Source organism: Oryctolagus cuniculus, chromosome 10, assembly GCF_964237555.1.
Source record: "Oryctolagus cuniculus chromosome 10, mOryCun1.1, whole genome shotgun sequence".
NCBI lineage: Eukaryota > Metazoa > Chordata > Mammalia > Lagomorpha > Leporidae > Oryctolagus > Oryctolagus cuniculus.
In genome coordinates, this window is record NC_091441.1 from 28,578,600 (window position 1) to 28,603,932 (window position 25,333).

The following is a 25,333-nucleotide window of genomic DNA, read 5'->3' on the forward strand; positions in this document are numbered from 1 at the left end:
CATAAAACAGGGAAATAATACAATATTTGATCAAAGTACTAGAGTTAGGGATCTAGTGCTGTGGCATTGTAGGCTAAGCCTCCACCTGTGGCACCAGCATTTCCATATGGGTGCTAGTTGGTGTCCCGGCTGCTCCTCTTCCAATCCTCTTCCATCTCTGCTGATGACCTGGGAGAGCAGTAGAAGATGGCCCAAGTGCCTGGGCCCCTGCACCCGTGTGAGAGACTGAAAGAAGCTCCTGGCTCCAGATTGGCTCAGCTCTGGCCGTTGCAGCCATCTGGGGAGTGAACCAGCCTCTCCCTCTCTCTGTTACTCTACCTCTCAAATAAATAAATAAAATATCTTTTTGTTTGTTTGAAAGATTTTATTTCATTTACTTGAGAGGTAGAGTTACAGACAGAGAGAGGCAGAGAGAAAGATCTTCCCTCTGCCGGTTTACTCCCCAGATGGTTGCAATGGCCAGAGCTGAGCCTATCCAAAGCCAGGAACTTTTTCCTGTCTCCCATGTGGGTGCAGGGGCCCAAGGACATGGGCCATCTTCTTCTGCTTTCCCAGACCATAGCAGAGAGTTGGATTGGAAGAGGAGAGCCAGGACTAGAACCAGCGCCCATATGGGATTCTGGCACCACAGGCAGAGGCTTAGTTCATTACACCACAGTGCCGGCCCTAATAAAAAAATCTCAAAAAAGAAAAATACTAGAGCTAATGATTGGGAAAAGATTTGATAATTTTGTTTGATTCATGTTAAACATACTGACATATTTTAGTAACCTAGAAGCATGTTAAATATTTGGATTTGAATTTTTTAATAAACAGATTATATGGAAAAGAGTAACACCTAAAACTTCCGAAGTGACCATTGTTCTGTTTTGTCCCCCATTTCTCCAGAGATATTACCTATGAGATATCAGTAGAAGCCATTTCAACAATGGTTGTTTTCCTTTCCTGCCAACTCTTCCACAAGGAAGTCTTGCGACACAGCATCAGTCACAAGTATTTGATGCGAGGCCCGTGGTATGTTTCCATTTTAAATTAATGTGATTTATGATTGTATAAATCTGTCTAGTCCTGTCCTCTCACCCTAGTATTGTGTCATGTCTCCAACCAGAGGTTTCTTCTGGTTCTTCTGTCAGCCCTTCCACACCAGTACATACGGGGTCGAAATCTGCTTTCGCAGCCAGACTCCTCATCCTTGCTGTCCCTTTGGTACCCCAGCTTCTGTGCCCTCTCTAGTGGTTGCTTTGTAGAATTCAGTTTGAGATCATCTTTCTGTTTCTTCTTTCACTCCATTCTCTGAGTGTGAGTAGTCTTCAAGTTGTATTTGTTTGTACAGATATTTTTGTGTCTTCCCCCTCCTACCATTCAGGCCCTGTGAAGCTACCGCAGGCTGTGTCCCAGCCCCATGTGTTCAGACTGCTGCAGAGGCCTGTGCTGACTGTTCTCACTTTCACTGAGTTAACAGTTGCTATTGTGTGCTAGCTGTGTGCCAGGCCAGGCCTGTGTTAGCCCGTGGGGCTGTATGAGTACCACTGAACACAAGTTTACAATCTCTTAGAGGGTGGGGAAGGAAACAGAGAAATAGTAAATAAGCACACACATGCACTCTGCCTTTTATTGATACAACTTTCACAAAGATTACAGTGCAAAACAACTCCAAATAAAGTAGCTTTGATTAAAGTTTCAGGTAGTGAGGAGCTCTGTCTCCATCACATCCTTGCTACCCTGATAAACCTGTGGCACATTTACAGAGTTCCTAAGAACTCTTTGGAACATATTTGAAAATCACTCAGGGCTGCAAGGGTCTGGGTTTTAGAGATGGAAGGTTTGCACGTGAACCCTTCTGTGACAGCAACGGTCGGAATGACCTTGATTTGAAGTTGCACTTGGTGTGTGGGAGCTGCGTGCACGTTCAATAAAACAAGAACTTTATTCCTGGCAATGCTGAAAGTATTGAAATTGCTGTTTTCACAGACACAGAGACTGTTAACATTCCTATTTTCTAAGTTACAAGGTGTTTATCATATCATCATGGTGCCAGATATTTAAACTATTATAGGTTCTTTGCTAGTTTTTGTGGTTCATCTAGGAAGCCATATTTTTAAAAACTCAACAGTATATTTAAGAGTCTAAGAATTTTACTCTAGGTTATAGGAATCGGTTTACGATCAGTTTGATAATTGAGTACATTGAATACTTTCATTCTTAGAAAGTGTAACTTTTTATTATTATCTTAAAATTCTTGCTTTTCCATGTTGCTTTTATTTTATTATCTTCCTTCAAGTGCCAGATACTGTGTGATGCACTAAATTTATAATATATCGCAGTGTCATACAGATAACAAACCTGGTGACCGAAGTACAAAAACATGAAGTAATTTGATGGACATCTAATGGTGTGGTCAGAGACAAATCACAGTTAAGACTCGGGACTGATCTCAAAGCCCGCAGCCTTCAATGGTCGTGATAGCGCTGGGTTTTTTGAATTGTGCTAGTCCTCTGATATTAATGGATAATGCTAATGGCAGAATTATTTCTATATCATCATACAAAATCAGGTAACTCTCATAAAAATGAGTTTGATTTCTTTTTTCTTTTTGTGTAGTCTTGCATACACCAGCAAACTCGTGAAAACTTTATTGTATAACTTCATCAGACAAGAAAAGCCCCCACCCCCAGGAGCCCATGTTCTCTCTCAGCAGTCGGAAGGCGGAGGACTGCTCTACGGACTTGCGTCAGGAGTAGCAAGTAAGTCTCCGCACGTGCTTTTCAGTTCTCTGATGTATATAAATCTTGTCTAATCAGGCATAAGAAATTCTGTTTACTTGGCTGCTGTCATGAACAGTTATGGTGGATCTGTGCAGCGGGCCAAATGGGAAATCTGGAAAGTAATTAAATATTAATTTCTCCATTCTGTACAATGATTTTCTAGTTTTATGCACAAAATGAATAGGTTATTTACCTACCAAATGCCATTTTTTCCTGAAGAATGTTTACACGTAAATATGCATGTTGGATGAGCTGTGATTATTCAGTAAAAAGCTTTGGAAGCTTTGTCCTGCGTGTGCTGTAAGGGGAAATCCTGCTATTTTAGGAGCTGTATTGGTTAGGGTTTTATATGACTCATCAAGCATAGTTTTCCTGTTGTACTCAGTGCTTCCTTTGTTCTGAGACAAATTAGCACGTTGGAAGCGTTTTGTAGTGTACTCAGAAGTGGCACACGGTTGCATTTGTCAGATTGGGAGACGTCCTCAGTGAGGAAAGCCGTGTGCTGCCTTGCAGGGAATCCTCACTTCTCAGTGCCGGAGCCTCGGACCCTCCATGCACAGAGTGCCTCTGGCTCTTCCCGTTGCTACTGGGGAGGGCCCTGGCAAGGGGAGGTTGTGTAAACGGAACTTGTGCTGGTTCTGAGGGGGAGACAAAAGCCAGGGCAGCACTCCAGCACTTGTAAGGTCTGCCTGGGGCTCCGACGCTTACCAAAGCCACAGCGGACGCCTCAGCTGCAGCTGGCCGAGGCCGGTAGCGTGCTTGCTGCGCTCAGGTGGGGTTTGGTATGAAAAAACAGTACCGAGTGATAACTTCCTGGTAGCAAGTGTTGGGAGCTTCTTTGGATTTAAAATAAAGCAGGTAGACTTGTTCTGCTAATGTAAGGACTTGATCACTAAAACAGACTTTCTAGGTTTGCTTTCTTTTGATTCATTTGGTATTATGAGTTGAATTACACTTGGGATCACTTAGACCTCCGTCCTTGGTGATGGCCAGCTGTTGTGGAATGCCTGCCTGCGTAGGCGCCTCCTGTCCAATACTCTGTCTGTCTCAGGTGAGAAAGGATAGATGGCCCATTCATGACCTCTGAAAACAACACTGCAAAGCTCTTGGGGTTCCACAAGAAGGCTCAATTAACCTGTTAGCATTGTCTTTTTTCAATCATTAAACTGGTATATGTATATAAAAGCTGAATATTTTCCAGTACTGAATATGGTTTGAGATCACAGAAGTTCATTAACTACTTTCTGCAAAATAACAGTGATTCTTGGCAAATTTGTTTTTAAAAGCAAATAATGGTTTTGGGATTTTCTTTCAGTTATGTGTCATATCAAAAGAAAGCCCAGTATCATTAATGTTCCTGGTGCCAAAAAGCTTGAATTTTATATTTTTAATCAGTTCCTTCTTTTATTTTTTTTAAATTATTAATATAAAGAGAACAAATTTCATGTGTTTTATAGGTATAGGATATAGAGGATAACTGTACCTCCCATTCCCCTCTCAATCCTCCTCCTTCCTCCCTTTCTTTTTTGCCTTTAATATTTGCAAAGACATCCATTTAATCCACTTTATAATCACAAGTATAATTCGTTATTAACCACAATGTTCAACAAGAAAAAAGTAGCAAGACCACAGTTCCACAGGAGTATAAACGAGGGCTAAAAACAATGATCATATCACAAGATGTCCATCTCATTTCTATACAGTTTTTTTGTATTCTATATTAACTGCTACATATCAGAGAAAACATAAGATATTTGTCTTTATGGGACTGGCTTATTCACTAAGCATGATAGTTTCCAGTTGTCTCCATTTTGTTGCAAAAGACAGGATTTCATTCTTTTTTATGGCTGAGTAGTATCCCATAATGTATATGTATCACATTTTCTTTTTTTTTTTTTTTAAGATTTATTTATTTATTCAAAAGTCAGAGTAACACAGAGGAGAGGAGAGGCAGAAAGAGAGAGAGGTCTTATATCTGCTGGTTCACTCCCTAGTTAGCCGCAACGGCCAGAGCTGCGCTGATCTGAAGCCAGGAGCCAGGAGCTTCTTCTGGGTCTCCCACGTGATTGCAGGGGCCCAAGTTCTTAGGCCATCTTCTACTGTTTTCCCAGACCATAGCAGAGAGCTGGATAGGAAGTGGAGCAGCTGGGTCTCAAACCGGCACCCATATGGGATGCCAGCACTGCAGGCGGCGGCTTAACCCGCGATGCCAGAGTGCCGGCCCCATCACATTTTCTTAACTAGGTAGCTGTTAAGTAGGAAACTAGTAAGTAATAACTTCTTTAAACAAGTAAGGAAAATAAGAAGTCCCAAGATTTTCCTACCTCTCAGTTTCCTTTTTGAAAAAGTCTCTAAGACGGTTTCCATATAACATTCAAAGATTCTATGGTCTTTTTAACTCACCATTTAAAAATGTAATGATCAGCTAAGGACATTAAAATTATGATTTTTAACATGCTGTAGTCACAGACTTTTTTTTTTTTAAATATTCATTTCATTTACTTGAAAGGCAGTTACAGAAAGAGAGGGAGAGACAGAGGTCTTCCATCCACTGATTCATCCCCCAGATGGCCACAGCAGCTGGGACTGGGCCAGGCTGAAGGCAGGAGCCAGGAACTTCATCTGGGTCTCCCACATGGATGGCTAGGGCTCAAGTACTTGGGCCATCTTCCACTGCTTTCCCAGGCATGTTAACAGGGAGCTGGATTGGAAATAAAGCAGCTGGGACTCTAACTGGGGCCCACATGGGATGCCAGTGCTGCAGATAGTGGCTTAACCTGCTACATCACAATGTTGGCCCCATCACAAAACATTTTACACAGTGTCTTTCCTAAGTCATTTTACAACTATTTGTGTAAAAGTGTAAAGATAATGATGGATTCATTATTTCACAGTATGTGACTCAAAGGATTATAAAGTAAACAGCAAAAGGTCATCTTCCTTGAAAGTATAACTACTTAGTTTGACAAAGAAAACATAAAAACTATCTTAGTCATGTAATTTTTAATTAAGTCATTCCAGGACAGTTGATTCAGATTGACAAAATTTGACTTGAGTTGTATGATCAGTTTTTATCTTTTTGGCTGATAGTTAATGGAATTTCTTATTTTTCAAAAAGATTTCTTTCTTTTTTGATATGCAGAGAGAGACAGAGGAATACAGACAGAGAAAGAGATTTTTCATCCAGTGGTTCACTTACCAAATGAATATAACCGCCAGGTCTGGGCCTCCATCCTTATCTCTCATATGGGTGGCAGGGGCCCAGGAACTTGGGCCATCTTCTGCTGCTTTCCCAGATGCATTAGCCAGGTGCTGGATCGGAAGTAGAGCAGCAGGACTCAAACCATCAACTGAATATGGGATGCCAGCATTGCAAACAGTGGCTTAACCGCTCTGCCACAGCGCTAGCCCCAGGAAGTTTCTTATTGAATATTGGCTTGAAAAAAAATGTGATTTGGAAGCTCCTCACAGAAAGCACACATTCCAAAGCCAAGTGGAAATTATAAACTCTGTTCAATTATATTCATTTTGTTGGAGATACATTTTTCTTAGATGTAGAAAGCATTTCCCTTCATAGTAGTGTATGCATCGTTTTGCGTAAATTGTTTCTTTTGAAGTAGAATGCATTATTTCAAAAAAACTTGACAGTGTTGGACTGTGAGGTTTTGTTGACCCCAGCAGGGACAGAAGAGAATCTTCACAATGGAACTGTGGTCCGGATGAGCTACTGCTAAAAGTCAGGCCAGGCCCCTCCAGTTTCTTCTCTTTACCTTGTTAGAGTGGTGGTTTTTTTTTTTTTTAAATTTTGTTATTTGTTTCCCAGATTCTGGCCAACACTCTGTTGCTTCTTGCATCCTAACACCATCCCTTTTCATATCTTCACTTGCATTGTTACACAGATCAGGAATCTCACTTCCTCTACTCTCTGATTCTTGATTTTCTGCCTAGCTATCCATTAAAGTCTGTCCCAAGTTCCACCTGCCTTTGTCCCTGCGCCATGAGCGCTGTGCTCCGTGTTACCATTACTCGTGGATGCGCAGCCTTTTCTCCACATTGGCTCTGTGTGAAATCTACAGAGCGCTAATGTTTCTAAAGCACATCCAGGTTTACAGAGCAGCTTCTGGAGCATCTTACTTTGTTCCTGAACCAGCCTCATTATCTGAAAAAGGTGGTTTTCCCTTTTTAATGTGATAGGTGAAGAGTTGCTCCTGGTTATTACATTAGTCTGTGTAACACCCCATGGGAAACAGATGTCACTGGTTTGCACTTGACCTCAGTTTCTAAGTCTGACTCCCAAGCCTTTGCAGTTCTGCCTGTTTCTGTCATGACCACCTTGGTCCTGAGTGTGGACACTGCCCGTTGACTCCTATGGGACCAGCAGAGCACTTCACATCTGTGGACGCGTTCGTCAGTAGATGCTTGTATACAGGAAATACCAAAGCTAGTACCGTCTACACTGAAGGTGGGTGTGAGCGCAGTTACAGTACCAATGCCTGTCATTTATTTGCCAGGCACTGTAGTAACCACATACATTATTTTTCCTCTTAAACATTTTCTTATGGAAAATTTCAGATATACAGAAGTAGATAAATTGGTAGAGTGAGCCCACATGCACTCATAACGATCTTCAAGAATGTTCAACATTTTTGCTGATTTTCTACCCATTTATCTCCCTCGTTCTATTTTTTTAAAAAAGCAATTTATTTATTTGAAAGAATTACAAAGAGAGAGGGAGAGACAAAGAGAAGAGATCTTTCATCCACTGTTTCCCTCCCCAAATGGCTACAGTGGCTGGGGCTGGGCCAGGCCGAAGCCAGGAGGCAGGAGCTCCATCAGGGTCTCCTCCCTAGGAGCAGAGCCCCAGGACTCCAGGCGTCTGCTGCTGCTCTCGCAGCTTCAGTAGCTGGGAGCTGGATTGGAAGTGTCTGCAGCAGCCAGCACTGGGCCAGGCTGAAGCAAGGAGTCAGGAGCTTCTTTCAGGTCTCCCACGTGGGTGCAGGGGCCTGACTTGGGCCATCTTCTGCTTTCCCCAGACCGTTAGCAAGGAGCTGCATCAGAAGTGGAGCAGCCAGGATTTGAACTGTTGCCCGTATGGGATGCCAGCATCGCAGGCAGTGGCTTCATCCGCTATTTTTTAAAAAACATTTTTAATTGAAAATAAGTTCACACATATGGAAATGTTCCCACAATAGAAACATTATAAGAAACTATGTATACTGGTATCTAGATTGATTTATTGTTAATATTTTATGCTATTGTTTTGTCATTCTTTTCCTCTCATTATACACACACCCACAATTTTTTTTTTTAACCACTTGATGGTAAGCTACTGATATCCTGGCCCTTTACTTCTAAATAGTTCAATGTATGTTTTCTAAAAAAGGATATTTCTTACCCAACCACAGTACATGTATCAACTTCAGTATATCTAATATTCAGCTACCGTTAAAAGCAAACGGGGGGCTGGTCTGGTGGCGCAGTGGGTTAAGCCACCACCTGTGGCAAAGGTATCCTGTATCCAAGCACCAGTTGCATCCTGGCTGCTCTGCTTCTGCTCCGGCTTCCTGCTGGTGCTCCTGGGAAAGCAGCAGATGATGACCTAAGTACATGGATCCCTGGATCCCTGCCACCTGTGTGGGGGACCTGGATGGAACTTCTGGCTCCTGTTTCAGCCTGGCCCCATCCCAACTGTCATAGACATTTGGGAAGTGAAGCAGTGGATGGGAGATCTCTGTCTGTCTCTCCCTCTCTCTGCCACTCTACCCTTCAAATAAATAAATAAATAAATAAAAAGCAAATAAGATAGGAATTTGTTTCTACCTCCATAAAAATAAAGCAATGAAGAGTTTGCTCTATATTTTAAAATCTCCTTTATTGAGTATGGTACCATTTGTGTTGCACTTAAGTTGAATTTTGACAATTAGGTTTTCTCGTAATGACGCTGCTATCAGTTTCTCTTCTGTGACTAAATGCTCCGTGATGTAGCAAGTAACTTCGTGTTTGTGACTGTGACTGCAATGTGCAGTGAGACCCTGGGTGTCTTCAATCAGAATGTCATCAGTCATTGCAGAAACTTTTCACTAGGACTACAGGTTGGATTTCTATCCCTTATCTGAAGTGTTTGGGGCCAGAAGTGTTTTGGATTTCAGATTTTGTGTTTATTTTGGAATATTTTCCTTACCCATCATGAGATATCTTGGGCATGGGACCCAAGTTTAAATCTGAAATTCATTTGTATTTCATAGGCACCTTGTACACATACCTGGAGATAACTGTATACAGTATTTTCAATGTGCCTGTGTTTTGACTGTGAACTGTTAGGTAAATAAGGTGTAGAATTTTCCACTTGTGACACCATGTTGGTGCTCAAAATATTTCTGATTTCCAGGGCATTTTGATTTCAGATTTTCAGATTAGGGATGCTCAGTGGGCACTGAGTTTGTTGCAGTTAGTGAGAGTAATGAAAATTAACTTGGATAGACGTTCTTTATTGAAAAATGCTTCTCAGATGTCACAGTGTAATTTATTTTTTCCAGTGGAAATGGTTAGAATGAGTTATATAGTAATATATCATATTTTATCTTGTAATGTCTGTAATACATTTAGACACATCTGTATTCATACAGGAGAAAGTACCAGAATAATTGTTTCCTTCCTTTTTCCTCTTTATGGCCTTTTTGTTTGTTTGTTTGTTTAAACATTCCTCTAATATATTGATGAAATGAACAGAGAATCAATTGACATTTCACTTTTTTCAGTAAAAAAACTACAGTTTTAGTGAATGTATTTTGTAATGAATTTCATTGACTGATAGAATTCCAGAACTACCTGGCAACCTAAAACACACACACACACACACACACACACACAGATGTACACAGATGTACATTATAGTTAGTCCTTGGCATCTCTAGTTCTTTAGAGATGAGGCGGGAGCCTGGTAATACATATCTCTAGCGGATGTTCTAGATGATTCTGGCATGGTTGGCCCACTGGAGCACCAATAATGTGTGCCCTCCCTTTCTGGTGCTTGGAGCTGCTCTGCTGTGGGAGGGAAATAGGGAGGGAGGGAGAGAGGTCCTCTGTCTGCTGCTTCACTACCCAAATGACCACAATGGCCAGAGCTATACCGATCTGAAGCCAGGAGCCAGGAGCTTCCTCAGGGTCTCCCATGCGGACACAGGGGCCCCAGGATTTGGGCCATCTTCCACTGTTTTCCCAGGCCACAGCAAATAGCTGGATCAAAAGTGGAGCAGCCAGGACCCGAACTGGCACCCATTTGGGATGCTTACACTGCAGGCGATGGCCCCGATAGTTAATTCTTTTTTTTTTTTTTTTTTTTTTTTTAAGATTTACTTATTTATTTGAAAGTCAGAGTTACACACAGAGAGAGGGAGGGAGGGAGGGAGGTCTTCCATCCGCTGGTTCACTCCTCAATTGGCCGCAATGGCTGGAGCTGTGCCAATATGGACCTAGGAGCTTCTTCCAGGTATCCCACACGGGTGCAGGGGCTCACACACTTGGGCTATCTTCCACTGCTTTTCTAGGCCATAGCAGAGAGCTAGACTGGAAGTGGAGCAGCTGGGACTTGAACTGGCACCCATATGGGATGCTGGCACTGCAGGCAGCGGCTTTACCTGCTATACCACAGCGCCAGCCCCCTGATGGTTAATTCTTTTTCGGCATATCACCCCACCCCATTAAAAGATGTTTTATAAAGCAAATAACCAAAGATGCTTGCCTCCTTGCTTTGTTATGATGGGGCAGGCTATGGTGGTACGGTATTATCTTGGTTGACTCGGACTGCCACAGCAAAATACCGTGGACCGAGTGTCTTGAACAGTGGACATTGATTTCTCCCAGTCCTGCAGCCCTGGAGGTCCAAGCGCAAGGTGATAGCACGTGTGGTTTTTGATGGGGGCCCCTGTTCCTGGCTTGTACGTGGCCATCTTCTCTCTGTGTCCTCAGGTGGCAGAGAGAGGACTCTCTGATGTCTTTTCCTCCTCGTAGAAGGGCACTAACCCAGCATGGAGGCTCCACCCTCCTGACCTCATCTAACCTACTTACTTCCCAAGGATTCCTTCCCTATACTACCTCCTTGAGGGTTATGGCCTCAGTGTATGGATTTTGGGAATGACACCAAATCAGCTGGAATTCCTCTTGCCGAAATTCTCAATTTGGCAGGCCATTGATCTCTTTTTGTATGTTGATAGCTAAGGCACTTTTTAACTCCAGTCATTTATAATTTTAAATCACAACTCTGCTTAGTGGTGATGGTGTGGGTTGTGGCCAAAGTAGATCACTCATGCTGACCCCACTGATTTATTTAAGAAAAAATGAAAAAAAAATAAAAAGCATGCCAAAATATATAAAGAGACCTTAGGTGTCTTCTGTGATTAAAACAGATCATTGTCTTGTGATTTTGAGGGTCCTCATTGGCATGGTCCTTTGGAGGGACTCGCTCTAGATGATGATAATCTGACATTATGCAAGAGGTACACGTTCCAGACTCTGAGTGTTGGTGTTAGGCTGACCTAGAATTGAATGCCACTGTGACCATCTGCTAACTGTGTTTTTCAGCTACTTATTTAACCTCTCAATGACTTAAATTCCTCATGGTGAGATGAGGGTAATGTAGCAGTCCCCCTGCTCTTAGCCACGGTTTTGCTTTGTAGTTTCAGTTTCCTGCCCTCAACCGCAGTCTGAAAATGTTGAATGGGAAGTCCCAGAAATGTGCTATTAGTTTTAAATTGTGTGCCATTCTGAGGAACTGACAAAATCTCACACCATCCCACCGGTCCTCCCTGGGATGTGACTTATCCCTTTGCCTAGGGTGTCCATGCTGAATATACTACCCATTAGCCCCTAGATGTTTGTGTTCCATCAACCATTACTCTACTTAACAGTGGCCTTGAAGCACAGGAGTGGTAGTGCCAAGGCAGCATCAGGTCATAAGACATGGGAAGATAGATTAATCTGGTACAAAGTGTCGATGCTGCAGGATATACAGGGAAAAAAACGCAACAACATGGTATATACAGATGCTCCTTGACTTACACTGGGGACATGTCCCAAACTCATCATAAGTAAAAAGTATTGTGGGTTAAAAATACATGTAATATCTTGGTAAATCCAGTGTGAAGTTGAAAAATTAGAAGTTGAGCCATTTGAATCCAGATACTTCTTGAATTATGATGGGGTTTTGACTTAAGTCAAAAAATTATAGGTTGAACTGTTGTAATCAGGGGATGATCTATATAGGGTTTGGTATTATCTGCGGTTGGAGGCATCCACCTGGCATCTTGGAATGTGTCCTCTGCTGTACCTTTTTTTTTTTTTTTTTTTTTTTTTTTTGACAGGCAGAGTGGACAGTGAGAAGAGAGATAGAGAAAAAGGTCTTCCTTTGCCGTTGGTTCACCCTCCAATGGCCGCCGTGGCCGGCGCACTGTGGCTGGCGCACCGCGCTGATCCAGTGGCAGGAGCCAGGTACTTATCCTGGTCTCCCATGGGGTGCAGGGCCCAAGCACCTGGGCCATCCTCCACTGCACTCCCTGGCCACAGCAGAGAGCTGGCCTGGAAGAGGGGCAACTGGGACAGAATCCAGCGTCCTGACTGGGACTAGAACCCGGTGTGCCGGCGCCGCAAGGTGGAGGATTAGCCTAGTGAGCCGCGGCGCTGGCCTGTACCTTCCTTTTTAGGATTGCTGAGGAACAAGTGTGTGGCAGAGAGAATGGTGCTGCCTTGTTGGCACACAACCAAGGGTCACTATTAGTAACAGATGTTGCGTAGTATTACTTAGTATAACTTTGGGGCCAACATTGTGGCTCGGGGGTTTAACTGCCGCCTGGGACAGAGGCATCTCATATCAGAGTGTAAGTTTGATCGTCAGCGCTCCCTTCCAATCTAGCACCCTTCTAATGCACCTAGGAAAGCCACGGAAGATGGTCTAAGAACTTGGGCCCCTGCCACCTTGTGGGAGCTCAGGATGGAGTCCCTTGCTCTTGGCCCTGGCCTGGCCTACACCTGGATATTGTGGCCATTTTGGGAGTGAACCAGCAGATGGAAAAATCTGTCTCCCTCTCTCTGTGTCACTCTGCCTTTCAAGAAAATAAATAAATAAATCTTAAAAAAAAAAAAAACCTTTTGTTTTAAAATGCTAAAAAATAGGGATAAACCTGATGACCTTATGATTTACAAGTTTACTCAGATTTTTAATGTAAATAAGTTATGAACATTTTGAATATTTGGTATATGTATCATACATATTATTGTATAACGATATACATATATATAATAACTATAATAGAAACTTAAGACAGTCCAGAAAGAAATATTATGTTGAAAATTTGATACTGTGAGAAAAATAAGTAATACCTTTTGTTTGACTTTTCAATCTATCCTTACTTTTTTGACTCCGCATTTTAATATATTTTCAGGGTTTTTAATTGCTTCCAGTGCTTAAAATAAAGGTGAAGCAAGGAAGGGTTGACCTTGGAATTTTTTTTCTGTGTTTTAGGTTTAAGACCAAGCTGTAATATGATTATAGCTGAGTGTTTAATATTTTAAAGAGCCAGCTGTAATTAGATGTGTTCTGCCAAACTGTGCTTTCCATAGCAAGCTCTGAGGTCTGACGAGCAGCTTCTGATGTATCACTTTTCCATTTGAATGAACCATCAAAAAATATTTTTTTTTGCCTTTGCTTGTAATGGTAAATGTCCAAGCCAAATTATAAGGCCAAAGTAGTGATTACTTGTTTAGGCAAATGCTGTAACAGGGAAATTAATAAATAGAACTTGAGGCTTTAAACTCATACTTTTCCTAGTTGCTGTTGTTGAGAAAGTTGTTGAATTCCTTATGATAGGTAAGATACCCTGCCGTTGTAATTTATTTTACATTATGGTTGTTTTTCTCTTTGGTTTTGGCTTTTTCTGGGGTGAGTCATTGAGAGAAAGAAAAACTACAGTAAGAGAAAAAGTATGTGACACTTCGACACAGGCATGGTTGTGAAAATAACATTTCTAATTAAAACACTCTGCACTTTCAAAAAAGAATATGCGTTATATACCATAATTGTATCCTGTGTCATGTTTATTTGCAATGATGTGGTAGACTTCAGGTACCAACTAAAAGAGTGACTTTCCTTTCCCTTTTTTGTAATTGATCTCATTTTGTGACTTATGAAACATAATTAATTTCAGTTTAGTGGTTTTTTGGAGTGGTTCCTTGTAGATTTTGAAGATTTAGAAGAGTAGAGTAGTAATATAAGTTATTTTACTTTTAATTGCTGTCCAACAAAAGTATTGTTTCAGATTTTAGACTGTCTAAAAGGTTATTTATTAGGTAATTTTCCTCGGAAAGACTATGTATGGTGTGAAAACACAATTTTGACCTAACTGTTGTCGCTGTAATTTGCTGACAGCCACTTGTGAACCAGTTCCAAGAAATGCAGCGAAAGTCACTGTGCCAGTCCTTTGCTATCCCTACAAACTTGAAAGGAAGATTGATGACCTTTGTCATGCCACAGATAGTTGAAGAATGTGCTCATTTATGTTTAGCATGAAGATTACAGAAAAAAATAATCAGCTTCAGATGAAATTCTTTTTTAAAAGATTTATTTATTTATTTGAAAGAGAGTTAAAGAGAAAGAGAGGGAGGAGAGAGAGAGAGAGAGAGAGAGAGAGACAGAGAGAGAATCTTCTATCTGGTTAGTTCTCCAAATGGCCACAATAACCAGGGCTGGGTCAGGCCAAAGCCAGGAGTCTGAAACTCCATCAGGTCTCTTGTATGGGTCCAAGGGCCCAAGCGCTTGGGCCATCTTCTGCTGCTTTCCCAGGCACATTAGCAAGCCGCTGGGTTGGAAGTGGAGCAGCCGGGACTCAAAATGGTGCCCATGTGGGATGCTAGTGTCACAGGTGGCAGCCTAACCTGCTACGCCACAACGACAGCCCCAGATAAAGTTCTGGGAGTCAGTTTTAAGACTTGCTGCAAGCGCTGTTATTTAGTACTAATGATTTAGCCTGTTTTTGAGACTTCTGTAACATAAAGGGCTTTACTTTAAAAACTTTAAAGTATTTTAATAAGAATATTAAAAATGTTAAAATTAGGGAATTGCAGTTTTTTGAGAATATAACCCATTTTCCTTGAAAAAATGAAACAACTAAAGTTGATTTTCTTTAAAACTGTTAAATTCCATCCCAGGCAAGCGAGTGTAGCTTTTATTAAGCAGCTGTTTTAATTTACATGAATTTTAGCATGGCTGTTTGGAGTAAATCCAAAGGTTAAATTTACTCAGGGTTACTTCCTGACAGAATTTGTGAATGGCAGTAAGAACTCTCATAAACTGCATCCAGCATAGTTTTGAGACCACCTTTGTACAACTATAAATACTTAAAAAATCCAATGTTAGAAATTTCTCAGAGGCTTTCTTTTCAAAATAGACTTGTTTTGTGTCTCCAGTGTACTCTGCCACGTGTTAATAAGCCACACTGGTGGATGAAAAGAGGGATGTTTAGTGGGTAGGGATGTCATCGCAAATAGAGCGGTGTTAATGTGCAGTGTAGGCCGTGAATAAATGGCATTCTCTCTAGTGCTTCTTTTGACTTTTCTTTATATTTGACAATTTTCATGATAAAATGTTGGAGAAAAAATTGGAATCACTCTGAGGATTTATTACACTGTAAATTTCAGTTACTTTTTAAAAACGAAGATATAAAAAAGCCGCTTTTTTGAGCTTCCTTAATTCTTCCAGAAGTGCCAGGGGAGGTAGCTTGTGTGGAGTGAACGGCTGCGGGCTGCCTAGCTCTTTCCTCGGGCTTCCCCTCTCCCCCGTAGGAATGGGATGCCGACTCCTCGCCGGATTGTAGAAATGTCTCTTTGTTCTTCTCCTCTTGTCCTCGTGAGCCACACTGTGCCCCTTCGTGGCATCCGATGGGATGAGTGGTGGGGTGTGAGGTTCACTCACTGCGGGGCTTAGCAGCTTGAAGTTTCACTCGCCAGCTCCTGTGGGTCTCCTTGTTGATGGAGGCGAGGCGGAGAAGCAGCGGGCTGTCCTCAGCAGCGGGGTGGTGGACTGGAAGAGAATGAGGCGTTTAGGAACGGACAGGTCTGGGATGGAAACCGGCCCACCTTGTACAAGTCACCATGACTGCACCGAACCCTAATTTCCTCATTTAACAACTGGAACTTAGAAAATCCTTGAGCGTTTGTTACTCTCAAATCACATACGGGGGGCCGGTGCTGTGGCGCAGCCGGTTAATGCTCTGGCCTGAAGCGCCAGCATCCCTTATGGGTGCCAGTTCAAGACCCGGCTGTTCCACTTCCGCTCCAGCTCTCTGCTATGACCTGGGAAAGCATTGGAAGTTGGCCCAAGTCCTTGGGCCCCTGCACTCGTGTGGGAGACCTGGAAGAAGCTCCTGGCTCCTGGCTTCGGATCGGGGAAACTCCGGGTGTTGCAGCCAACTGGGGAGTGAACCAGCAGATGGAAGATACCCCCCACACCCCGCCTTTCCTCTCTCTGTGTAACTCTGACTTTCGAATAAATAAATAAATCTTTAAAAAAATTCACATACGGTGAGTAGTGTCTAGAACGTGATGAATGCTGAAAATGCATACTAATCACCCTTGACCTGCCTTTCTTGCTTTTTCCTCATCTGGGTCAGTTTCTTTAGCTATCCAAATGCCTTAAATATTTTTCCCTTTCCTGTTTCATGATCCTTCAGCCTTTCTCCTTGCCAAATTATCTACAAATCATGATAATTTTCTTCTCTAGATTATTGAAAATATGGTAAAGACAGATTCAAGAGCAACCTCTATAGCACGCTTCACTGTGACTTTTTTTTTTGTTTAAAGATTTTATTTACTTATTTGAGAGGTAGAGTTACAGACAGTGAGAGGGAGAGAGAGAATGGTCTCCCTTACCTAGGTTCACTCTCCAAATGGCCGCTATGGCCAGAGCTGCGCCAATCCAAAGCCAGGTGCTTCCTCCCGGTCTCCCATGTGGGTGCAAGGGTCCAAGCACTTGGGCCAACTTCTGCTGCTTTCCCAGGCCACACCAGAGAACTGGATTGGAAGAGGAGCAGCCCTACTAGAACCAGTGCCCATATGGGATGCCGATGCTGTGGGCGAAGGGTTAATCTACGCGCCACGGCACTGGCTCCCTCACTGTGACATTTAATTGGGAGCCATGCTCGCTGTCAAATACTAATTTTTAGGCCTATTAGCTTTTTTTTTTTTTTTTTTGGAAAGAGTTACAGGGAAGGAGAGGCAGAGAGAGAGAGAGAGAAAGAGAGAGAAAGAAAAGAAGAGACTCATCCCGCATCTGCTAGTTCACTCCCCAAATGGCCGCAGTAGCCAGGAGCTTGCTTTGAGTCTCCCACATGGGTGCAGGGGCCCAAGGACTTAGGCCATCTTCCACTGCTTTCCCAGGCACATTAGCCGGGAGCTGGATTGGAAGTGGAGCAGCTGGGACTCAAACTGGCACCCATACTGTCGCTCCCCCTCTTCATGGAGGAACGACACAGGACCCTGCGCTGTTCTTTCGTCTGCTCGGCCCTCCCCGGGTTTGCTGTTGGTTCTTCCCGGGTTGGCTACTGTCCCTTCCACCTCCGTGGAAGGGCAGTTCCCCCTGGCCACCTTCCCCACTTCCGCAGGGGAGCGGCACACCGCCGGCCGGCTTTCTGGGGGCTGCACAGGTGTTCCCCTTAGATGTTCCCCTTAGATGTTCCTGGTGCATGCCGTCTCTCTCCTCCTTTATAGTCCTCCTCCGCCAATCCCAACTCGGCTGCCCACACGCCGAGTACGCTGCTCTCCAATCAGGAGCAAGTCCTACAGTTTATTGGTTGAACTGGAGGCAGCTGTGCAGAAGCTGTTTACTTCTCTCCCAGTGCCATATTGTGGGAGAGCAGATGCATAGAATAAGTCTTAATTCCAGTAACTCAGTCCAGTCCGGGCTGCTCCCCACACATACAAGATGCCAGTGTTACAGGCAATGACTTTACCCATCGTGCTACAGCACTGACCCCAAGCCTATTAGCATTTTTCAGTCCTTGTGTGGTATATTAGATTTAGTTTGTTTCTATTCTGAAGTGTAGACAGACTAACAGTAACTCTAAGAGTATAAGTAGATCTTTTTGACAGCAATTTTTCCAAAACAAAGTTGTGCAGGAATATTTCCAATACTAAATTGTGTGCTCCAGAGATGATGCCGTGTGAGTAGGTACAAATGGGCAGGATCATCTTTGTATTTATTTATTTATTTATTTTTAAACCAAGGGGAAATGATAACCTTCCATTTGTTATTTTTTTTAAAGATTTATTTATTTTATTTGAAAGGTAGAGTTACAGAGAGGCTGAGGCTGAGGCTGAGGCCAAGGCAGAGAGAGAGAGAGACAGACAGACAGACAGACAGAGGTCTTCCAACCACTGGTTCACTCAGATGGCTGCAACAGCCAGAGCTGTGTTGATCCAAAGCCAGGAACCAGGAGCTTCTTCTGGGTCTCCTATGCGGGTGCAGGGCCATCTTCTATTGCTTTCCCAGGCAATAGCAGAGAGCTGGATTGGAAGTGGAGCAGCCAGGACTTGAACCAGTGCCCATATGGGATTTATTTTTAAGGTCACTTTTAGACCTGTTGGCAGTTTGTACTGTTTCCTATTGTTTCATCTTTCCTGCCCCTACATGGTTCTGACCCTCTGCTGCTCTTGGCTCAGTAGCTTGACCTATTGGCTGCTGTGTTTGCTTCTGCCTTGAACAGAGGTTCCCATCTCTGGGTTGCCACCGTGCCTTCATGGTGGCTCAAGAGGAGCACCATGGTCATGAGTAATTGGACCTTAGAGCAGGGGTGTGGCGTGGCAGGCTGGGCTTGGGCCAGGGGCAGATGGAGTGGGAGATTAGATTACACAGGAGCAAGGTGGGATCTAGTTAGAACCATCTGTTTTGCCGGGGAGCCCTGGGATTTTGAACTAGTCTAGTGCCCTGTGTTATGCAACCACTATCCCCTGCAGGACTGGAAGGAGAGGTGTGTGAACAGGAATCGCCATTGCTTGTGCCTACACCCTCAGCACGTTAGCTGAGAGCTTGCGTTGTGGGAGGTACTCAATATTTGTGGAAACTGATGAAGTACCGTATATAAGAGATGGTTAACTGGTTCACCCAAAGGTGTTTGATAAATCTCCATTTCCAGCCTGCCTCACTCTGCCCCCATTCTCTATGCCTTCTCTGATTTTAGACTCTGGCCGAAGATTCTGCTGGGACAGATGGTTAGCCTCCTTTTGTTACAGCCCCTTCTATGAGAATTTATCTGTCTCTTTCCATTGTGTTCACTATTCTCTTTCTACCAGAAAGTTGTTGAAATTAATTTATGACCCCATTCTCATTCTCTTTATTACTGTCGATTTTATATTTTAATTGCTGTTTGGTATTTTATTTTAAAAATCAGTCTAGTATTTTTGAATTGTTTCAGTTTTTTAAAAAGTTTTTTTTACTTATTTGTGTGAAAGGAAAAATGACTGAGAGAAAAGGAAGAAAGGGAAGAAGGGGAGATATTCCATTGTTGGTTCACTCCCCAAATGGCCCCAATGGCCAGGGCTGATCCAGTCTGAAACCAGGAGCCTATAACTACACCGGGTCTCCCGCATGGGTGGCAAGGGCCGAGGCACTTGGGGCATCTTCTCCTGCTTTCCCCAGGCAAGTTAGCAGGGAGCTGGATAGGAAGTGGAACAACCGGAGACTTGAACAGACGTTGTGTTGTAGGATGCAGGTATCACAAGCAGCGGCCTAACGTGCTGTGCGACAACCCCGGTCCCTATACATGCGATTTTAATGGCGCATCATGTGGACCTACCCAAATTATCCATCCTTCAGCCTCTACTTGTTCACTGTGGTGGATTCTAATACATGGCTATTCCAGATAGCACCGTGCTCAGTGTCTTTCTATAACCACATGGCAAGAAATCTTGCTGTCTCCACTACCAAGAGAGCCTGATTACCTCAGCAGAAGCCACTGGAACAATGGCTGCAACTGCCCTCTAGAAGCAGAAAGAAAAATGGTTTCTCCATTCCTTTTTCTCCCGGTGTCCTACCAGGGTCTTCCATTTTCAGGCCCTATCCTAAAGTCAGCAGGCATAGAAGTTCGGAGAGTAAAATTTGCAAGTTTGTTCCTCCCTCCCATGATAAGATCTGCAGATGAAGGCAGACATTAAATGGCTAGTCCTGTGATCTGTGCTGTGCACAAGTTAGGCAGTTTTCATGAAGTCATACAACCAGCAGAGGGTAGGACTTGGACTTGAAAATCACGTGTGGCTTGAGAGCCAAGAATGTTTTCCTGGCACCATCAGTCTCTGTCTGCAGACTGTGTACTGTGTACTGTGTATGTGCGTGCATGTTTCTACGGTCTGAAAACATTCCATAAAGTGCATTAGAAGTAAGACTAGCTATAATTCTATCCGTGTAAAGCACCATTTTTTTCCTCAGTTGTCTTCAGTTTTTGTTCTTATATATATGTAAATATATTTTAGTAAGCTAAATATTATTATAGGCACAAGTAAAATGTTAACTGATGTCATTTTTTTCTTGTGAGACCATACGAAGGGTATATTATGAAAATAAAATAGCCCATTACAACTTGGAATCCTAATAAAGTAAGGTGTAGTAAATCCAAGCTGTTACTTTCTTTTTATTTTAGTTTCTGACTTGGTCACATCAGGCAAACAGGCAAATTCTTGCCATAAAGCAGCCAAAGTTATTTTCCTCCCTTTGGCTTTGTGATTAATAACGCAGGCTCTGAGGCATCCTGTTGCTTGGATTCAAAGGGAGGATGTTATGGTCAGACTTGCCTGCCTGCCAGCTCTCATGTTGTTAATGACACTCGCTGGTTTATCTGGGCACTTGCTTCCTCTGAAGGACAGGGTATGGTAAGCAAACAAGCTGTTGCATCATCTCAAGCAGAAAGGACTTAGCTCTGGGCCACTGGAAGGTTTTTCTCAAATACGACATGGCAGTGACTGTCCCCTTTCCCCATTGCAGCCGACTCCAGGGGCGTTGAGTGTAGGTCTCATTGCTCAGTTCCCCTTGTTAAGCAGGTGGGGCTGTATTTTGGCCAATGTAGGGGGCCTCAGCAGCCTGACAGAATTCTTAGAGTGCATGTATTCTGTCCCTGCGGCTGACTCGAATGGAAATGTGGTGGTGGGAGCTATTGGCAACAGGAGCAAAGCAGCCTGGCTCTTGAACCTCCTGAGGCAACATAGTAAGCTCTGTGCACCTCCTTGTGGGCTTCTTTGAAGCCATTATTCCAAAGGTCTGTTGCTTGTTATTCTGCGTAATGCTAAATTACACTTGCATGCTTGGGTGAAAACTTACAGTAGATGAACATGGGACCGTGGCATGATAAACCAGCTGTCTAGGTTGGGTTATTTGTAGAAGTTACCATCAGAACCTCGTTGCAAGCAGAAGAGAATAGAATGAGAGGGAACCTTGCACTTCTTCCTCCCTGGGTACCAGTTTTTGCCAACGTTTTTGTCATATGCTTTACAATATAAAACATATAAATTCAGAATAAAGGAAATAACATTGAAAACATAGTGAATTAACTCAGAATTCTTTTTGTTTTTGAAACTCAAATTCTGAGAAGAGCAATGATTCACTCATTGCTGAGAAAGCTGTTAGAGCCCTTAACAGTGCTTTTTAAACTTCGCAGAACTGAGTGAGGCAAATGATAGCACAACTTGAAGGATTCAGGAGTTTGTCCTTAGCACCTGCTCAGGTTTCATATTTTTTCTTATGTGTTAAAGCACACTGTAACTTCTGCTTGGGTAAATACATCTGTGTTCCAAGTATTTCTAAAAAGATGTAACTCCGTGCTAGTTCCATTTCTTAATTAACTTCCTTGAATTCTTTGTATAAAATTAATGGTTTAGGAAAATATAAGCATATGTTCTGTGGCTTTGCTTGTTCCTAGTATCATGTATTATCTGAGTTCACACATCCCAGTTCAAGAACCTGGAAGTATGTGATTGGAGCCTACTGGAGTTTCTGAGTCAACTGGTTTTTTCCTTTCTGAGTGATGTGATAAACTGTAAAAAGCCTAAACAGTAGATACAAGAGTGCTAGTTTTTTGAAGGGAAAAAAAATTAGTAAATCTCTACATCCTGTTAACTCGTGATCTGCATATTTTGTTTAATTTGTTGTGTTACATTTTTGCTTGTCTCTTTATTTCCAAAGTTCCTATTAGATATGTTAGACCTTCTCGTTCTATTTTTCATGTCTGTTAATATGGTTTAGAATTTTGATTTTTCTATATTCTGGATGATTTCCTCAGATTTATCTTTGAGACTACCAATATTCCTTTCAACTGTATGTAATCTATGAGATACTTAAGTTGAGGTATTCTAACGTTTGAGCTATCATGTATATGCAGTAAAGTACAATCACAAATCTTTTTTTTTTTTGGAAAGAGTTACAGAGAGAAAGAGAAATCTTTCACCTATTGATTCACTCCCCAGATGGCCACAGTGGTCACGGCTGCACCAGGCTGGAGGCAGGAGCTTTTTCCAGGTCTCCCATGTGGGTGGCAGGGGCCCAAACACTTGGGCCATCCTCTGCTGCTTTCCCCAGGCCATTAGCAGGGAGCTGGATCAGAAGTGGAGACACCAGGACGTGCACTGGTGCTGTGCCACACTGCGGCTGCAAAGTACAAATCTTAATTGTATAGGCTGATACAGATGTAAGCTGAGGAGTTAGACTCGTGGACCTGGGAAGATAGAGCCGTAGCTTACTTTGTCATGAATCATGCAGTTGGAGTGTGTTTAGGATGCAAATTAGAGTGGGTTGAGGAGAGAATGGGGTCATTGGATAGGCCGGGAAAACTATGCCGGCAACTGGAAGGGGACATTCATTCTGGGAAGTGTTGTTCTTTGGTCTTTTGGTTTTGGCTGGGAAATGGCACAGCATGTTTATATTCTATGATAAGAGCTACTCGAGTTACTCAGTTTAACTCAATAAATATGTATTAAATGTTGTATTTTGTAGAGCTTACATTTTATTAGAACCTCATAAATTGATATTCTCAAACAAGGAGAAAGGGGATATTTTACCCATTTTATAACAGGGGTGAAGGCAGACGATGTGCATGTTGATGCAGGTGTGTAGATTTTAAGGTGGAACGACAGGGTAGTTTTCTTGATTGATTCCATTGTTCAGTTATAAAAATGAGGGGCAAGTCAGCTGAGCATGAAGATTGAGAACTGCTGTTGGAAGTCTAAAGAGAACAAGGGAGAGCCAGTTTCTCTAGGGCACTAAAGAAATGCAGTAGGATTGCTGGACAGAGTTGGGGGCGCACTTAAGAGCTGTGGTGATGAACTTGAAGTCACAGCAAGTGGAGTGGTTGTTAGGTTGTTGTTCAGCTATGTGGAGCTGTTTCGGGACATGGATCAGAGGGAGAGTGGCATTTAATCCAGACGGGAGTTTTGCTAGGGAACTATGATGGAGGAAGAGTGGAGAGGGGAGTTGGGAAGGAAACACAGGAGAGCATTCAGACTGAGCCTCAGAATCTTGGCAGGGTGAGGAGAGAAAGCAGGATGTGATGGTGATGATGGACTGCGACAAATGCAGTGGAGATAACCAATTGGTCAGAAATTGTTTGAGTCAGGTACTAGAGGATGTGAACTGAAAGCTGGCAGGTGGTGGTCAGAGAGAAGAGTGCATGAGTTGAAATTGGCAGTGGCAGTACAGTTGTTAGAAAGAAGAATCCATGGGGCTGGCACTGTGGCGTAGCTGGTAAAGCCACCGCCTGCAGTGCCGGCATTCCTTATGGGCGCTGGTTCAAGTCCCAGCTGCTCTGCTTCGGATCTGGCTCTCTCCTATGGCCTGGGAAAGCAGTAGAAGATGGCCCAAGTCCTTGGGTCCCTGCACCCACATGGGAGACCTAGAAGAAGCTCCTAGCTCCTGGCTTCAGATTGGCGCAGCTCTGGCCAATGCAGCCAACTGGGGAGTAAATCAGCGGATGGAAGACCTCTCTCTCTCTCTGCCTCTCTTCTCTCTGTGTGTAACTCTGACTTTCAAATAAATACGTAAATCTTTTTTTTTTTTTTTTTAAAGGAAAAGAATCCAGGTGTGGTGTGGCCATGGGAGTGGCTGTTGAGGTGAACAGACGTGAGCAAGCCAGGAGGCTGCCTGGTTGGGTGGCTTATCTGTGGGCATGTTGGGATTGGACAAGTGCAGACAGAACTGTGCCGGGGCAGGGGGCGGAGGGGAGACGGTGAGCCAGGCGCTCAAAGGATCAGAAACTGAGCAGATGATGGTGATGTCTGTGGGTGACAGTGGCAAGGCGTGCTGGTGGGTGCAGGAAGCAGTTGGATGGCGTGTTTGAGGAGCAGTGGGGGAAGCAGGAATGAGTGGTCTCTGTGGTACAGGAATCCTAGAGGGAGAATAAACCAGTCACCACTTGCAAAGGCTTCTGAGAAAGAGCCTTTCTCAGGAGACACCAGGTTTCTGAGAGATCAAGGGCTTCACAGACAGCGTTTTTTTCTGATGAAAGATGGGCATCACTGAGGGCTGGTAGAAGGGCTGGGCTGGGGATTGCTGTGGGGGACTGGATCTTAGGGAATGCACATAACTGGGGGCTTCAAACCCAGTCTGATGCAGCTGATGTTCCTAGTGCTCTTTCAGGGGAAGGTGGGTGACTGTTCCAGCATACCCTTTGAGCACGTGTTGGCATCTTGGCCAGGCAGGGAGTGTCTTACATAAAGGAGTCCCAGCTTGGGGGCTCTCAAATCATCCTCTGCCACTGCACCTGTCCTAGCAGGGGAAGGAAGGTAGTGTGGTCTGGTGAGTTGTTTCCCTGAATTCTGTGGGGCTAACCAGAGAACCCACATCTGTTTGATTTGATAGTTTTTGAAGCTAATTTAGCAGAAACTTTTTTTTTTTTTTTTTTGACAGGCAGAGTGGACAGTGAGAGAAAGACAGAGAGAAAGGTCTTCCTTTTCCGTTGGTTCACCCCACAATGGCCGCAGCGGCTGGCATGCTGCGGCCAGTGCACCGCACAGATCCAAAGCCAGGAGCCAGGTGCTTCTCCTGGTCTCCCATGCGGGTGCAGGGCCCAAGCACTTGGGCCACAGCAGAGAGCTGGACTGGAAGAGGAGCAACCGGGACAGAATCCGGCACCCTGACCGGGACTAGAACCTGGTGTGCCGGTGCCGCGGGCAGAGGTTTAGCCTAGTGAGCTGCGGCTCTGGCAGCAGAAACTTATTTAAAAAGCCAGGAATGCATCAGGTGAAGACTATGATCAAAGCAAAACCAAATGGGTAGTATGTCAGTGCCGGAACACGATTCTCCCATCTGCAGGAATCCTAGACACCATGGTGTGTGTGTGTGTGTGTGTGTGTGCACGCGCGTGCACCAGAGCTTGGCAGTACCAACAGGCATCATGGAGCAGGCGGGCATTTTGTCAGAGATTGACTTAGATATACAATGTCCCATAACTCGCTTAGAAAATTAGCACTAGGTTTGTGATAGTGATCGATAAGAGTGAAGATGAAAGTTACATACTTGTGTGTCATTCATTTCTAAGAATCTAAGA

General features: G+C 43.5%; 1 protein-coding gene across 5 annotated transcripts in view; it reads left to right on the top strand.

Annotated features, from left to right (window-relative positions):
- The window catches only part of DYM (dymeclin), a 374,546-nt gene that overhangs the window by 111,912 nt on the left and 237,301 nt on the right, over positions 1 to 25,333 (top strand). For all 5 annotated transcript variants that reach the window (XM_051851233.2, XM_002713527.5, XM_070050191.1 and 2 more), the window contains 2 exons: positions 889 to 1,014; positions 2,602 to 2,744. In XM_051851233.2, the coding sequence (XP_051707193.1) occupies positions 889 to 1,014; positions 2,602 to 2,744 (269 nt within the window). The remainder of the gene's footprint in view (positions 1 to 888; positions 1,015 to 2,601; positions 2,745 to 25,333) is intronic.